Here is an 18,319-nt window from a genome sequence, read left to right on the forward strand (position 1 = left end):
TGTGATCTTGGGCAGATCCTTGAACAGTTTCAGGTGTATGGGGATTCTATTTTAGGAAAATATGGACCTAATAAACCAAGTGTACGGGAAGTAGTTAAGGTAATGGTTTTTCCCTTTTCTTTCACTTTTCATCTGAGTGATTATCATGTCTCCCCCATGGGTATGTCAAGTAACTAATGGTTTTCTTCAGTAAATGAATACTTATAAAGTGCTTTAGTCATCTTGGAGACATCAGGGATTATACTGTTCATAAAACGATCTGTGTTTCTATGAGGTCTATTTTTGTTTTAGAATCACATGCTGTGATTTATAACATCAATTTTCTATAAATATAAAATGCTGAGCTTATTACATCCTTTTGCTAAATACTCTTTTGCATTCCTTGTATGGTGCAGCCATTACTAAACATTTTCCATTCAGAGCCTGGAAATGGCCTATGGAAGCGCAAGGCAGACACTGCATTTCGCCACTGCACGGTATATGAACTCTTAGGAAACCTTTCTGATATCTTTCTAGTTTTGTTCTTATGGTGCTTTCAGTTTGGTCTAAAATATTCCATGAAACTGTTCTGATGGTTCTTCAATTTGGTAGACGATCAAGGCCTTTCTTGAGGAAACCCTGGATGCCATTCCAGACTCTGTCTTGGACAAGACGCCTGACAAGATCTCATCTATTTATAAAGATGTTTTTGCTGATGTACATGGCCTGCTGCCACCTCCATATAAACTAAGAGAACAAGAAGTACAGTATCTTTAGTCTCTATGACTGTCTGTAAATGTACAATTTCTACATGATTGTATCTGAAGTTTATTTGTGGATGTACCCAAGGTTTGTCCTTGCTATCCAGGGTTTTTTGATGGGTGGACTGGACAACATCTGGCATTTTTTACAGCCACTCTCAGACTTAAAACTCGTTAGTCTGAGATTTTACCATTCCACCAAGCAATAGCCCCTTTGTTATACCGACCTATTGGTCTGGACGACTTATTATTTATTTGATAGATAAAAGAGGTCTGGAGGACAAATCCCTACTCTAATGTCTGCTTTTCCAAGTTTCACAACATTAATTGATTGTGCATGGTGGTACTAGCAATAGAAATAAGCAACCTTCGAGCTAGGCACTCAAATATTTGTTAGATTTCAAGCTGCATAAACTTTTAGTAGTTATTTCCTTTGGAATGTTTGCGTTTGGTATTGTGATGAATTACTTGGACGCCGTATATGGGTCAGTCTTGATCCTAGTACTAAATTCTAAGTAGAATGATGAGATTTACCCAAAAAAAAGAATGATGGGAAAAGCGCAGTTTTATACCAGTGTGGTTTTGCTTGGATGTTTAAACCACAAGGTCCATTAGCATAGAAAGATCAAAAAGAAGGTGAAGGCATATTTACTCACGCCTTTTGTTGAAATATAGAATTCTTTCTAGACTGTCTTCATCAAAGGCTTTTACCGTTGCTTGATCAGCAACAAGATAAAAGGTTTTGTATTTATACATTCATTCAATCAAGAAAACAAGGGAAATGTTCTCCTTTCAGGAAGGTAGGAAGTTTTTATGGAGTACGGTACCCTTTAAGACTTATAAGTCTCCTCATTAATTCACCATTATCTCTCTCTCTCTTTCCTATTAGCTCTTTTAATTATTATGCCATTAACTCTCTCTCTATCTATATCTATATCTATATCCATTTCAATATAACTATAGTTTTATATACATTAGATATATTTTTATTAAATTATAATTATCAATAAAGATTAATTATATTAAAATGATGATATTCAATGATATATTATTAGGCTATATAATCTACTTCCATTTAAAAGATTGTTAATTAATCAAGTAATTTGCATTTCAAAATAGATATTATTTACTCCACCCGACAAATAAAATCAGTGTTTTAAAAGCTAACTTGGAGGTTGAATGGTTTGACTTTTTGCCTCTAAGCCACAAGTCAACTATTCAACTTTTCAGGTTGGACAAGTCAAATTGTGACATGTCATCCATCTATATATATAAAATATAAGGTTTATTTTTTTAATTTTTTTTTTATAAATATAAGAGCCAAAACTGAAATTTAAGCCCAACAATTGAGTTTTTTTTTCTATAGTGTGTCTGCAAAGATCACAAATCCAAAAAAAAAAAAGATCATCCCAATTAGACAACCAAGCAAAAAATTAAATCCTCCAGAAGTTTTCACTACATTGTATATTGTATCAACCGCCCAAGTCATACATGGAAGGTTTTAGGAAACTTGGATTAGAAATAGAGTCAATTTGAATGGTTAAATTATCTAAACAGGTTAAAAATTTGAATAAAACATCATAAAAACTATAATCAGTTTATGTTCCATTGAGAATAATAAAAATTAATTAACCATAGTAAAATAATTTAGTAAGTTACTTAAATAAAATTAAAACCATTATTAATTATTGTTATAAATAAAATTATTTTTATTAATGTAATAAAAATAATTTAATAGATGAAAAGGAATAATAAAAATTAAAAACTAATATCATTTTAAAATTAATATAAAACTAATGCAAAACTATTTGACAATTATTAGTTTTATAATTAATTTTTACTAATTTAAAACCAACTTACGTTCCACTAAAACATAGAAACTTAATATAGATAATTATATTTAATAAGGATAAATAAAAATAAATATTAATAAAAAATTAGTTTTAAATACAATTTAATTAATTTAAATTCCATTTAATAATAGGAAAAAATATAAAAACCTCCTTGGGTTTATGAAACTCCCCAATGTTTTGACCTTAACAAAAACCTCCTCTATTGTTATGAAAAATAGGTGCAAATGCCTTTCTTTCATTAGCATTCAAAACAAAAAATTATGATGTAATGCATCAATATTTTTAAAATACCAAATTTACCTTTAATTAACTTCATTTGCATGTAAATTTATTAAAAGATTTGCCTTCCTTTTACTTGACTTCAGCTTTTTTACCTCACTTTGTCTAAGAAGACTAGAGAGAATTACTCTGAAAATTGTTTGACAAAATAAATCAGTGGAGGGTAAAGTTGAAACTTTAAATTCTGTACAATAATGCATTAACAATGATAAGGGCATTTTGGTAATTTCAATATCTTTATTATTGAAAAGCCAAGGGAATGGAGGTATTTGCAATTTTTTTTTTCTAAAATAGGGGAGGCCTTTGTTAGGGAAAAACACAAAGGTGGTTTATAGAATTGCTATAAGAGGAGTTTTTATAATTTTACCTAAAAATAATAACAAACCTAAGGGTGTCAATGGTATTCAAAAATCCAATTTCCAATTTGAGATTCAATGTAATCAAATCAAATTCGAATTAATCGAATGTCATAATTGGTCGAATTCATTTATGACCTAATTCAATTCAATAAATATCCAAATTTGACCGATTATTTAGTTCTTATATATAATATATAAAATATTTAAATATTTTATATAATTATTAAATTATATAAATGATTTATATATTTATATACTTTATATAAATAAAATATTTATTAATTACCTAAAATAATTAATCAATCTAATTCAAATCGAATCGAATATTTAATTAAATTTGAATCCAAACATTGATTTTTAATATATCAGATATCAAATTTTCTAATTGGATTTGAATTCAAATATTAGAATTTTATTCGATTACACCCTAAATGAATCAACAAAACTTAATAAAAGAATAAATATTAAGATATAAAAAATAATATGAATTTATCAACCACTCTCGGTGCAACTTATAATCAGATAAAGTATACATACCCAAAAACTAATAATAGAAGTGGACTTAAATGGGCACCGCTAAATGGGAAATGAAGCATTCTTCATCGGATAATTTGGAGTCGCCACGTGTAATAATTACGTATGGACGAGATTTGAGGCCCTTTCTCTCATGGGACTACATAACGAGGGTAGGCTAGCTCTCTTTGAAAAAACAAAAAAAAACAGAAAACAGAAAACCTGCAAAAATAACCTGAGAACATTAAAAAATACAAGACCATACAAGACCATTCAAGACCACTAATTCCCCCAAGATAAAGCAACACGTGGTCATCGTCCATTGGACCAAATATGCCTTCAGATAAGATAATGGATGGCCCTCTATCAACCTCGCTTGCTGTTATTCCCACTCCTTACACTTAGAAAAACCAAACACTCCCCTCTATCTCCTTCCGTTGCATTGAAGAGCTTGTGTGTAGAGAGAAAAGGTGCAGACTCGAGTACTGCAATAAAAAATTGCAGAGATGGCCTCAATCACCATGACAGCCTCCTTCCTAGGCGGAGTAAGCGCCTCCGAGCGGCCCTCGACGACTGCTCGGCGCAGTCTGATTGTTGCCAAGGCTGCGAGAGCCGGCGAAGGTGATCAAGTGAAGTTGAGTTGCACCAACAAAGAGGCCGGCAATGGGAGGAGGGACCTGATGTTTGCAGCTGCAGCTGCTGCTGTTTGCTCCATTGCAGGTGTTGCAGTGGCCGAAGAGCCAAAGGCTGGGACCCCAGATGCTTTGAAAAAGTATGCTCCAATCTGTGTCACCATGCCCACAGCTCGCGTCTGCCACAAAGGAAGGTGATCCATGGAGTCTTCTGTCAAGAATTGTTGATGGGTCTTGAGTGTAGAACTTACTATTTGTATGCATCTCTTCATCCTTGTATTGAAAAACTTTGTTAAGTCTGGTTTTTATCTCTTTTCTCACTTCCATTTTGGCTTTGGCTTTGAGGATTTTTGGCCGGCACAATCAATCTTGGGAAAATAGATTAATGCCAATTTAGATTGGTTCATTAATTTAATCATGGTGGGTTGCTTTCTGGAATTCAGATTCAAGGAGATAGACACCTCAATTTATTATTATTAGTTTAATTTCTTGAGTGAAATGGTGAGTGAATGTTGGGTATTAGGTAGAGGAATCCAGATTTCCCCTTCTAAGTGGGTAATTTCTTCCCAACAACAACTTTCTGAATTTCACGCTGGTTCAAAACTTTGGTAGAGAAACAAATTCAAGTACCTCACCTAACAGGTTGTTAAGCTTTTAGGTTAAATAGTTCTTTCTAGGGATGCTCACAGTTAATAGCCAATCAGTGGGCTTGTTTTTTAAATTGAACTGGGGTTACCATTTTTTGGAAAATCAGTAATTGAAACCGAATCAAAGCCGACCGGTTAACCAATTGACCGATTCTGTTTGTTGGTTTTTTATTATTTATAATATATATTATAAAAAATATATAATTATATAATAAAACACTAGAAATATATATATATATATATATATATATAATATAATATACATAAAATATATAAATATTGAACCAAAACCAAACCAATCTAAACTGAACCGATCGGTTCAATTAACTGAACTTTCAATTCAGTTTCGACCAGTTCAGTTAACTGAACTTTCAGTTCGGTTTTGGTCGGTTCGATTTTTTGGTTTTTCCTGCTCACCCCTAATTCTTTGAGATTGTATGCAAGCCACTTTGACCAAGTGGTCCAATGTTCACCCTCATCACCCCATTATAATTAATTTTCATCACAAGGTTCAAGCCTAACGGGCTTTCTTATGAGGGGGCGTGTTAGAGAATATCAACCTATTCAAGAACCTCACGTAACAACTTAAGCTTTTAGGTTGAATGGTTCTTTGAGAAACTTAAAACAGGGAGTGTAGGACCCTATCATGGCTATTGTTCTGGTCCTTCTGAAATACAAATTTGCCACAGAATACTATAATGAAATCAAAGACTGAAGTCCCGTTTGGTTTGCAGGAATAGGGGTTTGAATCGGAACCGGAATAGGCTATCCTGATTCCAACTGTTTGATTGAGCGGAATCGGGATTCCATTCTCATTCCTGCTGAAATGGCATTTTCCCATACAAGAGAATGGCTATTCCCTGCCCCTCCCTTAGGAATTAATGAAATTTCATTCCTGCTTATTTTAATTCCTATTGAATTGGGTGTAAGAGAATATAATATGGGTGGCAAAAACTAGCTTCTGTTAATACTGTTGTGAGGTTTACTAGAACAGACCTTGACTGAATTTTAGGATGATGACCTACAAATCGTAGGATGCTGGCAAACATTAGACTTGTTGATTGACTCAACTGGGAATGCCACTTGATTCCTCAAGCAGACTTGGAATTCAACCCTATGGCAATTTAACCATTTCCATATCGAATTAATGAACTATTGCTCAAATTACAATTGTAACAAGTAGCAATAGAACATGTGTTGAATTGAAAAATACTGAGTTCGTCAGGACTGCAAAAGGTAGAACCAAGGCCAATTTGTACTACGGTTCGTTTTTGCAGGTTTTTGGTACGAATACATATTTGTACTGAAAATGATTTTTTTTTACAAGTTGTTGCATTGGAAATGCGAGCAAAGTTTGTTCCCCAAAAAATAGAAAGCAAACATTTGCATTCAAGGTTGGTAGTAAAAATAGCAAGTACTGAAATTTAGACCCCGTTCATTTTTCAGCAAGTTATTTATCAGAAAACATTTATCTGGGTAAGTGCATTTATCCATGTTCTTTTATTTCTCATGTAAATAAGGAAATGATCATTTTAATCATAATTAAAAATATTGTTTTTGTCTCATTCAGATGTTGACAATTTTCCCCCTAGGTAGGAAAGTTATTTATCCACCTAGAAGATACCCAAGAAAATAAAATTTCTCTATTCCCCACATAAATCTGAAATAAAAACATGGTATTCTTGATCAATGGGAGCCAAAATCCCATTGACCAACTTTCCCCTTTCTCAAAATCCGAAAAAAAAAAAAACACACCCTTGTATTTATATCCATCACAACCAAATTTTTATTTATATTCATCACAACTAAAAACAATGCAAATTTTATTGATTGTAATCTTTTACCAAATCTGAATTTACATGAAACATCAAACATACTACTAAGGATCTGCTAAGCCGAGCTGATCTGAGTCCATCACATCAGATCCAGAGTGATGATTGGATCGGATGCATATGTAGCTGGCTGTTAATCCATTACAGCCCAGTCCAGGTCACCAGTTCACTAGTTCAAAACTTTCAAAGAGAAGATGTGTACGAACGAGATATCCAGCAACAAGAAGGAATGATTGAATAGAGGAACTCCCAAGCATTTGGTGATCTCAGATGTGTCCATATCAATGGAATTGATACGGGTGACTCATTATTTCGATGAATCATTTCTTCGGACAGAAGATGTAAAACAGATATTGGACATTATATAAAAGCATTTTGCAATTGATTTACCTAATAACAAGTTTTAAATCAATTGGAATTATTTCATCTTTTTTTTATAAAATCTAAAAAGAAAATGGATTTTGAGTCCATATATTCCGACTACAAGTTCAACCACTCGGATAACAACTGTTTGAAAACACTGGTTTTCACCTTTCGGCAGGTTTCTGTCTCGGGCCAATGGTCGGATTTGGTCCTCACAAGACCATGCTAATACTGTTTACAGTCCCATGCAGCCTTCCATTGGGAATTTCTCTCCGTAAAAAGAGCATACAAGTACAAAGATATTCTCAATAAAAGGCTGTAAAATCGTGTGATCACCATCTTATGAACACTGAAATCCGATCAGTGGGACAAAAACTCTTCAAAAGAGAAATTGAGATCCTTTTAGGAAGATCGTGTATGACAAAGTTCACAGAAACAGAAACTCTAGTTATGTTGCTATTCATGCCAAAGTTGCCGTGTCGATTCTGATCGTGTTGTTCTTACACAAGCTCGCGAGTCAAATGGGCATGCAGCCACCTTGGTAGAAAAGCTGCTTGTGAACCATGGCACGTAAGAATAGAAACAAAAGCCATAGATTTTTCTTTTTAGGGAAACAAAGATACAGAAAGAATGGAACATCTAAACATTAAGAACTCAATAGTTTTTTGTTTTTTTTCCTTACAGATCGAAAGGGAAGAAAGCGGCTTCCGTCCAATTTCTTCCAACTCAGTAATTTCATTGATTCAACAAATAAAATAATCATAACTTACAAGACAAAAATGCATCGAGCTGTCCTATCTACATGTATATACTTTCACAATTCAATCAAGACCCGAACCTGATCAGGACAGCTCAAAAGCCCTGCATTTCAGCCTTAGCTTCATCAGATATCCAGATTAAACTTTGATCTTTTTCCTTCGTCCAACAGTTGCCAAGTTTTAAGACTTTAAATTGTTGGTTTGTTGTTCTTTCATCTTTTCTCTCTTCCCTCTAGCAGTTGATTCCACACTGTTGAACATCGGGGCCAGTCACCCGGGTGGTAAAGGGATCGATGCGAACCCATAACAAAGAGAATATGGAAGCAAGGAGAATCGACCAAACAACAACAATCGTAGGTGTTCGGTTCTGGCGCCCCATTAGACCCTTAAGGAAAGGATAGAGGTGAATAATCACCCAGAAGGCAAAGAATAGCTTCCCAAAGAGAGGTCCCCATGACTGGTACCCACTGTTGATGGCATAGGAGATACCAGCAACCACCCCAACCAAGTTTATAATGAGGAGAGTGGTTGGTGGTATGAGCAAAGTTGTCCATTTGAACATGTAAAGCTCAGCAAAGTCCCCGTCCTCATCAGATGCCTTGGACGTGACAGTGAAATTGGTATCAATGCCAGCAAGAACTTTGAGCAGGCCTTGGAAGACGGCAAAAAGATGGGCTGAGACACCTCCTATAACCCAAAACTGTTCATTTCTCCACCATTCATCAATGCCAACACCACTCCACCTCATCTCCAATATACCAGTAGCAAAGATAGAAAGGAAGAGGGATATAAACCAAATACTAGCGAAGTTACTGATCTGCAATAAAAAAAAGAAACAAAACAGCACTCGTTAGATTCAAAAGTACTTAATCCAGAGGAAGTCAGATCATAAGGAAGCAATTAATGTTCTGAGTGGCGAGGATAATCATAGTTACCTGTGGAATAATGAACTTTCCAGTCAGCAGACAGACAGCTGGTAATGTACAGTAAGCAAGAAGAGGAATAGAAGTTACTGGGTAAATTGTAGTGTTGACATAAGCAAATCTCTCGAGCCATTTAAGCCTTCCACCGTAGCCATACCACATGGGGCAGTGTCGACTGAAAAGAATTTCTACAGAACCTAAAGCCCATCGTAGAACTTGGTTTAGACGATCTGACAGGTTAATAGGAGCAGATCCTTTGAAGGCTGCACGGTGGGGCATGCAGTAGATTGATCGCCAACCGCGGGCATGCATCTTGAATCCTGTAAGGATATCTTCTGTGACAGAACCATAGATCCATCCAATCTTCAGAAGCAAACAACCATGAAATTGTTAATACCCCAAGATGGTAAGGAGATTTTTAGCATGACAATTAATAGCAACAGGGGCAGGAAGAAATCATGATATCTTTCTTATCTGGGTGTCTAGTTAATATTTCTATTTCTTAATACGAGTGAAGCTTTTCAGAGAAAGTTCTTAGGTGTAGTCTATGCCTATATAGCACCCCCCCCCCCCCTTTTCTGTTGCTCTCCCCTGAGGTATCCTATAAACCCCTCAGTTTTTTAAAATGACTGAGTACCCCTGTCAAATGATCATGCTGTTAAATTTCATGGAATGATGAAAATGTTTATTTTGCCCCTATTATTGTTCTCTTTACCAACTCCAGAACATTCTTAAGAGAATGAAAGAGGCTCCTTCTCATGGTTTGAGGCAGATGAAAATCCAATACTAACTCTAAAAACATCATCATCCATATCATCCCCAAGGATATAGGAGACTATTGTCCTCCATCACATAGACAATTTGATTCCTTTTTATGATGACTTGCAAAAATGTGGATAGAGGGATCAATAAATCTGTTGATCAATGATGACTTGTCTTGAACGTCAAAGGTGAGAAAATAGTGTATCCTAAAAAATGCCCTTGCAGATCTACACGTCTGTATGCTCTATAGCTCCTTTTTCCTCACCTCGTTTGCATCTTCAATGAAAAGTTTCTTATCTTTCCAAAAAAAGTACTAGAAAGTTTGTCACTTGTCTGGAATGTCTACAGCCATAGAACTAATAAAAAATGCCCTTGCAGATCTACACGTCTGTAGGCTCTATAGCTCCTTTTTCCTCACCTCTTTTGCATCTTCAATGAAAAGTTTCATATCTTTCCAAAATAGTACTAGAAAGTTTGTTACTTGTCTGGAATGTCTACAGCCATAGAACTAATAAAAAAAATGTCTACAGCCACAGGTGAGCTTAGATTGTATTGTAAATCATCTTTTCACATCTCAATAAAGTTGTCTTTTCCTTTATGAGGAAAAAAGCACATTAAGAAATTAAAATATTGCTTGCTTGCTGCCAGCCTAGGTTAATGGTTCAGGACCTGATCATTTTCAAATTGATAACATCAATTCATAATGTAATTGCATGATAATTTCTATGAGATGTAATGGTAAAAATTACAAATGTCAGTAAGCAAGTCAAAGCATCAAAATGAGATACTAACATACCTCACTGCCCCATTCAGATTTATCCTCATATCCACAGCTGATAACATGGATAGCTTCTTTAAGGAGAGTCTCGGGAGTGGCAGACTGAGGAACACCACCATTTTCCATAAGTGTAGAGGCAACAAACACAGCTGACTGACCGAACCTTTTCTCAAGGCTCATCTGTGACATGAGAAGTGACTTCTCATCATCAAATCCAGCACCTGGTTTTGAGCATGAATAAAGTATCAGTCTAAAAATGTCTTCTTTTGCTCTTCTTAATAAGTTCTTTGTCATGATCCAACAAAATTGTGGTGAATAAGATGTAAAAAAAGCACTATCCATACCTTCAACCCCCTCTTCTATATCTTCTAGATTGAATATTGGCACAGTTGGGTCCACATGCTTGCTAGATCTCTTCTTGTCTGAGCCCTTTTTACTTGACTTTGAACTCTTCTTCCGTGATCCACCACAGAAGCTAGATAAGAAACCTGGTTTTCTATGCTTAGGCTTTATAGGAGGCTCATAACCATATAAAGCTGTTCTATTGAAGACACATCCGGTACCCACATAAACAGGGCCTTGAATGCCATCCAAGCCTCTTAAGTTTATCTAAAACCCACAATAAAAAAATGACCACAATGGTTGGCAATAAAAAGTAGTTACCATGATGACTTTCTCTAAATTTAATGATTTCTATATAATTTTCAGATTTTACCTAAGATGTTAAAAATTAAATAAAGAAATGCATGCTGAGACCATACGAATTTTGGAAAGGAATACAAGAACTTACATCAAAGAAGACGGTGTTTCGGTTGGCATACCGATCATTCTTGTCAATGCCATCAAATCTCTGTGGAAATTGAACATAACAAACTTGTCTCCCAAGGTTTGGATCCATTAGAAAACACATAGCTTCCCGCAGAGCCTTGCTATTGTTAATGTAGTGGTCACAATCAAGATTCAATAGGTAAGGGCCGTTGGTAAGCACTGCTGACACGCGAACCTGTCATGAAGTTAAATTGACCATAATAACAGTTGAAGCATTTCAAAACATGGATAATTCAAATTTCAGTGTTCAATTGTTTAACTTACAAGTGCATTCATTGCACCAGCCTTCTTGTGATGCTGGAAGCCTGGACGCTTTTCACGAGACACATAGACCAACCGAGGTAGCTCATTACCCTCACTGTCAAGTCCTCCACTATGGCCTAAGAAAACCTACAGATAATGAAGATATATATCCATAATGAGTACAAAGGGAGGAAACTGAGAGAGCAAAGCAACAGTTTCAAATATTTGCTAGTTGCTTGATTGCTTGATTGTTCACAACGTAAAAGTAGAAATTGAAAATTTTGTGATTCAATAATTGCGGACTATACATGCACAAGGGGAAAACATCAAGAAAATTTGTATCAACTAAAGAAAAATAACAAACTCTAAAAATGTAAGACCATGCACAATATGATCCTCATATGAAGATACATGTCAGTGAGTATAAAAACTCTCTCTCCATGTCAAAGCATTTTTGAAACAAACATACTAGGACTTATGGGCCACTTATGTGCAATTTGCAGTTCTGAGTCAGATCTACAAAATCAAAATGCACCAACCTGTATCATTCCTGGATGATCTCTGGTGTTATTTCCTGGCCATGGGGTACCATCTTGCATTACCCAACCTTCGTCAGGAACTTTTTGTGCCTTTGCAACAAGTCCATTGACACGAACTTTAAATTCTTCATATTCTCTCTGCAAGACAAGCAGAAATATCATAAAAAGATGCATGAAAAAGCAGGGGAGAGGCATTACTTGGAAAATAACAAATACAATCCCCCTTCATTGAATTAAGAAACAATACCTTCATAGCTCTGCGATCTTTGACAAATGATGGTTGTACCTTATCTTTCAAATAGTCAATCTTCTGTGCAAAATACCATTCTGGAGCACGTGGCTCAATGTTATATTTCTTGCAGAAAGGAACCCATTTCCTTGCAAATTCTGAAGTTTCAGACAGAGCCTCAAATGTCAACATAGCAGCTCCATCATCAGAAACATAGCAAGAGACCTTGTCAACTGGATAGTCAACTGCAAGGATGGAAAGGACAGTATTTGCTGTGACAAGAGGAGGTTCCTTTAAAGGGTCAACAGTACTGACAAAAATGTCAACAGCAGCTAGTTGTGATGTCTCTCCTTCTCGGTCATATCTGTTATCCAATTAACCTTGAATTAGAACTCTCAAAAATGGACTTAAAAAAGAGGACATGACACTGGAGATGGGCAAAAGAAGGAATAGTCCCTCACCTCAGAGAAAGCCTGTCAAGATAGGTCTCACGGTTTATTGGAAACCATTTTGGGAACTGATCCAATATCCAGGATATAGCAAACCAAATCTCACATATCACAGAAATCAGCCACAAAGCATATGCATTGGGTACAGGATTTGTTATACGGTAGTGCAGGAAAATGCAAAGAATAATTAATCGCAGAACAATGACCATCCTATAAGGATTTATCCGAGATGAAGGAATAGGAACCTTCCTTGAAAGAGGCTGGCGAGCTTCATCATTCCTGCATTAAAAGGAAAACATTGAAGCTCCTTTGTGCACTAAAAGTTGGAGTGAAAAGTAAATGTGTAGATAATATAATATTAAAAGTTTTCAGTGTCAATGAAACTATTCACTATATTTATGGCTAATACTTGGGGTTAAGATCCATGAAATTAATTGAACAACAAGTTAATAATTGGGAATGACCAAAATCTCCAAACCTCTTAGGATGGTATGATTTATCCTAAAGAATGAAAATTCACATTATCAATTATTCTAGTAAAAACTCACAATCTCAAGCCTCGATGGAAATCAGAAGCCAGACAAAATCTTTAAGTAAAAATGTAAAACTAAAGAGGGAATTAAATTTGTAGTATAAAATCAAGGGGTGACACACATTAAAGAATCATCCATAAGTACATCAGTGCTAGCATCAATATCTCCACCTCCCCTGCCTTCAGAAGTGGCATGAGTGCTCACTGGTACAACATTCTTCTCCTGCTTCACCTTCCAGCCCTCAACTCTCTCCTTCCAAGCTACATTGCCAAATCCTTGTGCTGGGTCTACGACCCTAATATTAGCTGCAAACATGCAACTCTTTTAGAAACTGGAACTGACAGTGAAACACACAAAAAAAAATAGGTTTAATGGCAGTACATCTTAGGGGGTTTTATACAACATGATTTTTTTTTTTGAAATTTATGAACAAAAAAGAATAACCACATTCTTGAACTGCGTTTTTGTTTTGAAAATTAAAAACAAGTTCATTTTGTTCCAAAAAAACAATGCATGTTTCTGAAACCATCAAATTAATGTTTTCTTATGAAAAATGCAGTATAGAAATTATATGATTTGTGGAACATTATACTAGAAAACCATATGAAAACATGTTATGTAAACCAGGAATTCAAGATTTTTTTTTGGTATTTAACACAACACTTTAATAACACTTGGAGATAAGTGTTCTGGTAGGACTCGAATCCACATATCTGCTGGGATTACCCAGCTAACATAACTGGCCACCGCTCAATTGGTAACCAGGAATTCAAGAATACATTTTTTGTTTCAGTTTTGGAAATAGAACAGGCATACATAACCAAGAACAAGTGTTCTGTGTTTTATGTTTTAAGAACCAATTTGAATGCAAACTAGCTGGTTTTGCTTTGTTCTTGGATCTGGAAACAAGAAAAACAATTCAAATTGGAGAATAGCCCCCTTGATTGTGTTTTTCTGTTTCTGTTGGAGGGTGTATGTGTGTGTGTGTGTGTGTGAGTCAGTGACTGAGAGAGAGAGAGAGAGAGAGAGAAATACGTGATTGATTAATATCAGCTGAATAAGGAAGTGGATGTACACGCTTGCTTCCATCACCTGCACCAGGAGATGCCATTGAAATACGTTCTGGAGATGCTGCAGATAATTCTCCTGAAACCTGAAAAGGAAAAGCAAAAAGAAAAGAATGATTCCAATTCAGTTTCAATGTCTGGTGGAAATACACAGGAATAGCTAATGCTGAGACTTACTGACTGGCCATTGGTGAGCAAAGGGATGTGGTTGAGAGAAACTTCTTTATCATACTTAGTGGTCCTGACATCCTCCCCTCTCCCATAGCTCATATGCCAGCTTAGCATGCGCTCTGCGATTTTCTGCTTCTGGTCTTGATTCCCAGAAGGATAATCAACATCATCGACATCATCCTCAACTGGATCACCACGAATGGGAGGGCTTCCTGCAAATAAGTATACAGAATTATCATCATGCCAACTATTTATTGATGTTCATCATCAGCATGATACGATAAGGCTAACTTGCAACAAACCTTTATGCCTCTTGTATCTAGTCTTGCATTGAGGGCAAGATTGAGTCCCATCTTTCCTTTCATACTCATAGCAAGGCCTGCAGACAGGAAATGCACAAACGTCGCAAGCAATGAATAGTTCACCACTCACTGTTGTGCCCACGTTGTCACCACAGATCTGGCAGACCTGACCATGCTTTGAAGTCCTTGACTGAAGAATCAAATAAAACCAATTCAAAAGTCTCAAGTCAGTAAAGGGAGGGATACAATTCTGGACTTTTAACAATATCAACCCACTACAAACACGAGGATAAGAGGTCAAAAGTGCAAATCCAATTAAGCGCATGACAAGATTCAAGTTCTGTGAAATTAAGATGTGTTTAGCTGAACAACAGAGAGAATGACGAATAAAGAGACAAGTAAATCAGGCAGTACTAAACAAAAAAAAAATGCAAATCCAAAGACTCAAGTTCTGTGCAATTAAGATGCATTTAGCTAAACAACAGAAAGAGTGACGAATAAAGAGACAAATAAATCAAGACAGAAGTGCAAACCCATTTAAGCTTGTGACAAGACTCAAGTTCTGTGCAATTAAGATGTATTTAGCTAAACAAGAGAGGGCAACGACTGACGAATGAAGAGACAAATAAATCAGGGCAGTACTAAGCTACCAAATTTCGCACTCCCATCAAATAAGTGAACTACAACGAGTCAACGACAGACATTAAAATCTCATGAATTTGAAAATTGGGGTTTCCTAACCACGCAATGAATTACAGAAAAAGAGTGGTCATGGGAAACTATTGTAATACTAACCGTCGCCTCTCCTCCCGACTCCATTGGCTTCTGCGTCTCCTTATTCGACTTTGGAAGACCGAGGATGAACTGATTAATCTCAATCAGATCTAATGATTAATGACATCACCTCATGCAAAAATGCTAGGAAAGTGCTTTTTCACGCATACACTCTGCAAACAGATTATCCTTTTTTCTCCCGAAATGCCTGAACGCCAGTCAAGATCTGCATTGAAAGCTTCTCCCCTTCACAGGGACTTCTTTGACAGTCAAAACTCGATCCTTTTACAATAAAACTCAACCCTCAACTGGATCTACCCAAATGAACAAAATTAATCACATCAGAAACGCATTTTTTACATGAGAAAAAAAAATGATGAATCTCTGAAAGAAAAAACGCCAATTTACTCACCCCAAAAAGCTAAAACTTTGACCAAGTTTGCTGATAATTCACCAAATATAAATTAAAAAAAGAATTCCAGAACAACAGAAATGAGAAGCCGCACCTGAATCGAAGAGTTGAAAGACGGTCACTACAGTCCTGCGACAAATTAATCCACGGATCGATCGACTACCGCGAAGCAGCAAGGATCAGCTCTAGCTGTAATTGGTATGTTAACTGAATGAGCTCATAAATCCTACCGACAGTGAGCGAGAAGAAAACGAACACCCACAAGTCATTTCCATTTATCTTCCAATCTCCCTTCCCTCCTCCATTAATAGAAAATTACAGAAAAGAAATAATGCAATTAATTAAGAAACTAGTTGAAGATTTTTAAAACTTACTGGTTGTAGACTGCGGAGAATGAGTGTGAAGTTCTAACTTTCTTGCTTTCTGAGAAATTAAAATTTTATTGGTCGCAATCGGCGGAACCGGAAAGAGAAGGAAGCCCTAGTTTTTCTCCGCCCAGTATCAAGAGATTTTAAAAAACGAAATGGATTGCTGAGCTGGCATCCGATGTAGGTGGTGCCAGCAAATGATCTATAATCCTTACCTGAATTATAGACGGTAAGCATGATTTACAATAACACAGTAGAGTCTGAACTTTGACTTCTTAGAGGTTTAGATGTGATAACAGAATCCGGATCACCTACAAACAAAACACGTTCCAACCCCCTACATCTCAGACATGCTGTTCCTTATGAAGCGCGCCTCACATTGATATCACAGTCACATCCCACCCTGCGTTAGAAATATCTCTATATTAAATAAAGCATACAAGTATGGAGATATTCTCAATACAATGTAGTAAAAGCTATTCAAATAGGTTTTGTCCTAATTGAAGCAAAAATGCTTTATATCGGAGATGTTTTCGATCAGTGTGAGGCACGCTCTATGAGACCAAATCTAGACTTGTAGGTTCCACTTTTATGGTGGGTCCTAGTTGCATGATGTGATATGTAGTGTCAAATTAAGTTGGTAGGTGTTAGAATGTTTTTTGTTGATGGTTGATCCCAACACAATTAAACACACCATATCTCATACATGGTGGGTCCCGCTCTTATGATGGGTCCCAATCTCATGTAAGATGTGTGGTGTCAAATCATGTTGGTAGGGATTGGAATGTGTTTTGGTGAGAACAGGATCTGTTCCTCACACAAGGGCACCTCACAGGCACATCCACCGTGCATTGTGAATATCTCCCGTGAATAATAATTTATAAGTACGGGAGATGTTCCCAATGTATGGTAAGATGTGCGTGTGAGTCATCCTATGTGAGGAACAGATCCAACCTCCTTTTGGTGGCAAGAGATCCCAATTCCCCGAATAAGCCATTATAATGGGAGTCCAAATCACCTATCAACAAAATCACCTCAACACCCTATCAACATCATTTGACACTGCACATCTCATGCATTTTATAATGAGATGTATGGTGTTTGAAACGTGTTTTGTTGGTAGATCCCAACTCTTATAGTAGAGCCATGAAATAACAAAGGAGATGTTTCTAAAGTGGCAACTGCAGCGACATGTTGGGAGCTTTATATGAGATCACATCTGCACCACACAAATGTCCCCCATACACATCTCAGCGTGCATTAGGGATATTTCTTGAAATTGTCAATGGAAAATGTTCTCAATACACGATTTAGGATATATTGTGGGGCGTTTGTGGGCCACCCTCTCCAGGGCAGATATGTGAATTTGCTTTATATTGGTAGCAGATCCCTATCCATGGCAAGTTGTCCCGCCAACAATATTTCAACACCCTCTCAAACCCCATATCATACATGATGGATTCCAGTAGAATGCCCTCGTCTAGTGGAGGATCTGAACGCAGACAGTGGAACGAAGTGTCACACATGGTTTAATCTTTTTTTTTTTTTTTAATAAACAGTTGTCCTTTGATTTGGTTGACTTTTTGGTTGGACATTCTATTGGGGTCTTGCACAGGGCTGTCAATGGGTCGGTGACCCGATAGAACCAAACCGAATTTATCTTATTATATAGTATATTAGGATACTTTTCTTGGATAATACCCTATCTATTATATACGGTTTGGTTCTTATATTACACCATATGTATTAATTACATAATGATACATCATACATGGTATTTTTGGATTTAATTTTTATAGCCTATAAGCATCGGCTTTATATAAGTATAGATGTCCTGGGGAAAGTTTTGGTTGTTTCTACTTTCTATTCGATGAAGATCTAAGGCTTGTTTGGTTTGTAGGAATGGGGGTTTGGAATTGGAATCGAAATGGTTATTCTGATTTTAATTGTTTGGTTGGGTGGAAT

The 18,319-nt window shown here is 36.2% G+C and overlaps 3 protein-coding genes across 8 annotated transcripts in view; 2 read left to right on the plus strand and 1 right to left on the minus strand.

Moving 5' to 3' along the window:
- The window catches only part of LOC148872433 (Aldolase-type TIM barrel family protein), a 29,965-nt gene extending 28,928 nt beyond the window's left edge, over nucleotides 1-1,037 (plus strand). For 2 of the 3 annotated variants that reach the window (XM_088973984.1, XM_088973986.1), the window contains exons 11-13: nucleotides 16-99; nucleotides 396-476; nucleotides 592-1,037. In XM_088973984.1, coding sequence (XP_088830110.1) covers nucleotides 16-99; nucleotides 396-476; nucleotides 592-756 — 330 coding nt within the window. In that variant the 3' untranslated portion in view covers nucleotides 757-1,037. The remainder of the gene's footprint in view (nucleotides 1-15; nucleotides 100-395; nucleotides 477-591) is intronic. The other variant, XM_088973985.1, reaches the window with a different exon arrangement.
- A 3,213-nt stretch (nucleotides 1,038-4,250) lies between these two features.
- Nucleotides 4,251-4,574, plus strand: LOC148872434 (photosystem II 5 kDa protein, chloroplastic-like). Its single transcript, XM_088970125.1, has one exon. It carries the CDS (start codon nucleotides 4,251-4,253, stop codon nucleotides 4,572-4,574), a length of 324 nt encoding a protein of 107 aa, XP_088826251.1.
- Nucleotides 4,575-7,838: 3,264 nt separating this feature from the next.
- LOC148872435 (cellulose synthase A catalytic subunit 3 [UDP-forming]-like) lies at nucleotides 7,839-16,691 on the minus strand. 4 transcript variants are annotated; one of them, XM_088973042.1, is made up of 16 exons: nucleotides 16,361-16,691; nucleotides 16,081-16,175; nucleotides 15,596-15,888; nucleotides 14,801-14,990; nucleotides 14,505-14,710; nucleotides 14,296-14,413; nucleotides 13,382-13,565; nucleotides 12,740-13,006; nucleotides 12,297-12,642; nucleotides 12,050-12,187; nucleotides 11,532-11,657; nucleotides 11,230-11,442; nucleotides 10,784-11,048; nucleotides 10,458-10,660; nucleotides 8,912-9,262; nucleotides 7,839-8,793 (listed from the first exon to the last, which is right to left on the minus strand). In XM_088973042.1, exons 3-16 carry the CDS (start codon nucleotides 15,617-15,619, stop codon nucleotides 8,209-8,211), a joined length of 3,216 nt encoding a protein of 1,071 aa, XP_088829168.1. In that variant the 5' UTR covers nucleotides 15,620-15,888; nucleotides 16,081-16,175; nucleotides 16,361-16,691; the 3' UTR covers nucleotides 7,839-8,208. The 4 variants fall into 4 exon arrangements, with proteins under 4 accessions (XP_088829168.1, XP_088829169.1, XP_088829171.1 ...); XM_088973043.1 differs by having other exon boundaries at nucleotides 16,081-16,212; nucleotides 16,361-16,503; XM_088973045.1 differs by having other exon boundaries at nucleotides 15,596-15,882; nucleotides 16,081-16,212; nucleotides 16,361-16,486.
- Between the last annotated feature and the right edge of the window lie 1,628 nt (nucleotides 16,692-18,319).

The sequence above is a fragment of the Nelumbo lutea genome, chromosome 2 (assembly GCF_056320005.1).
Source record: "Nelumbo lutea isolate HS-2025 chromosome 2, American lotus-T2T, whole genome shotgun sequence".
In the NCBI taxonomy this organism is placed as follows: Eukaryota; Viridiplantae; Streptophyta; class Magnoliopsida; order Proteales; family Nelumbonaceae; genus Nelumbo; species Nelumbo lutea.

Coding starts and splice junctions, on each gene's coding strand:
- LOC148872434 (XM_088970125.1), top strand. CDS start 4,251: ATGGCCTCAATCACCATGACAGCCTCCTTCCTAGGCGGAGTAAGCGCC.
- LOC148872435 (XM_088973042.1), bottom strand. CDS start 15,619: ATGGAGTCGGGAGGAGAGGCGACG. Junction 12,643..12,739: donor CTTGACAGGCTTTCTCTGAG/GTGAGGGACTAT, acceptor ATTGGATAACAG/ATATGACCGAGAAGGAGAGA. Junction 11,049..11,229: donor GAAACACCGTCTTCTTTGAT/GTAAGTTCTTGT, acceptor TGTGGGTTTTAG/ATAAACTTAAGAGGCTTGGA.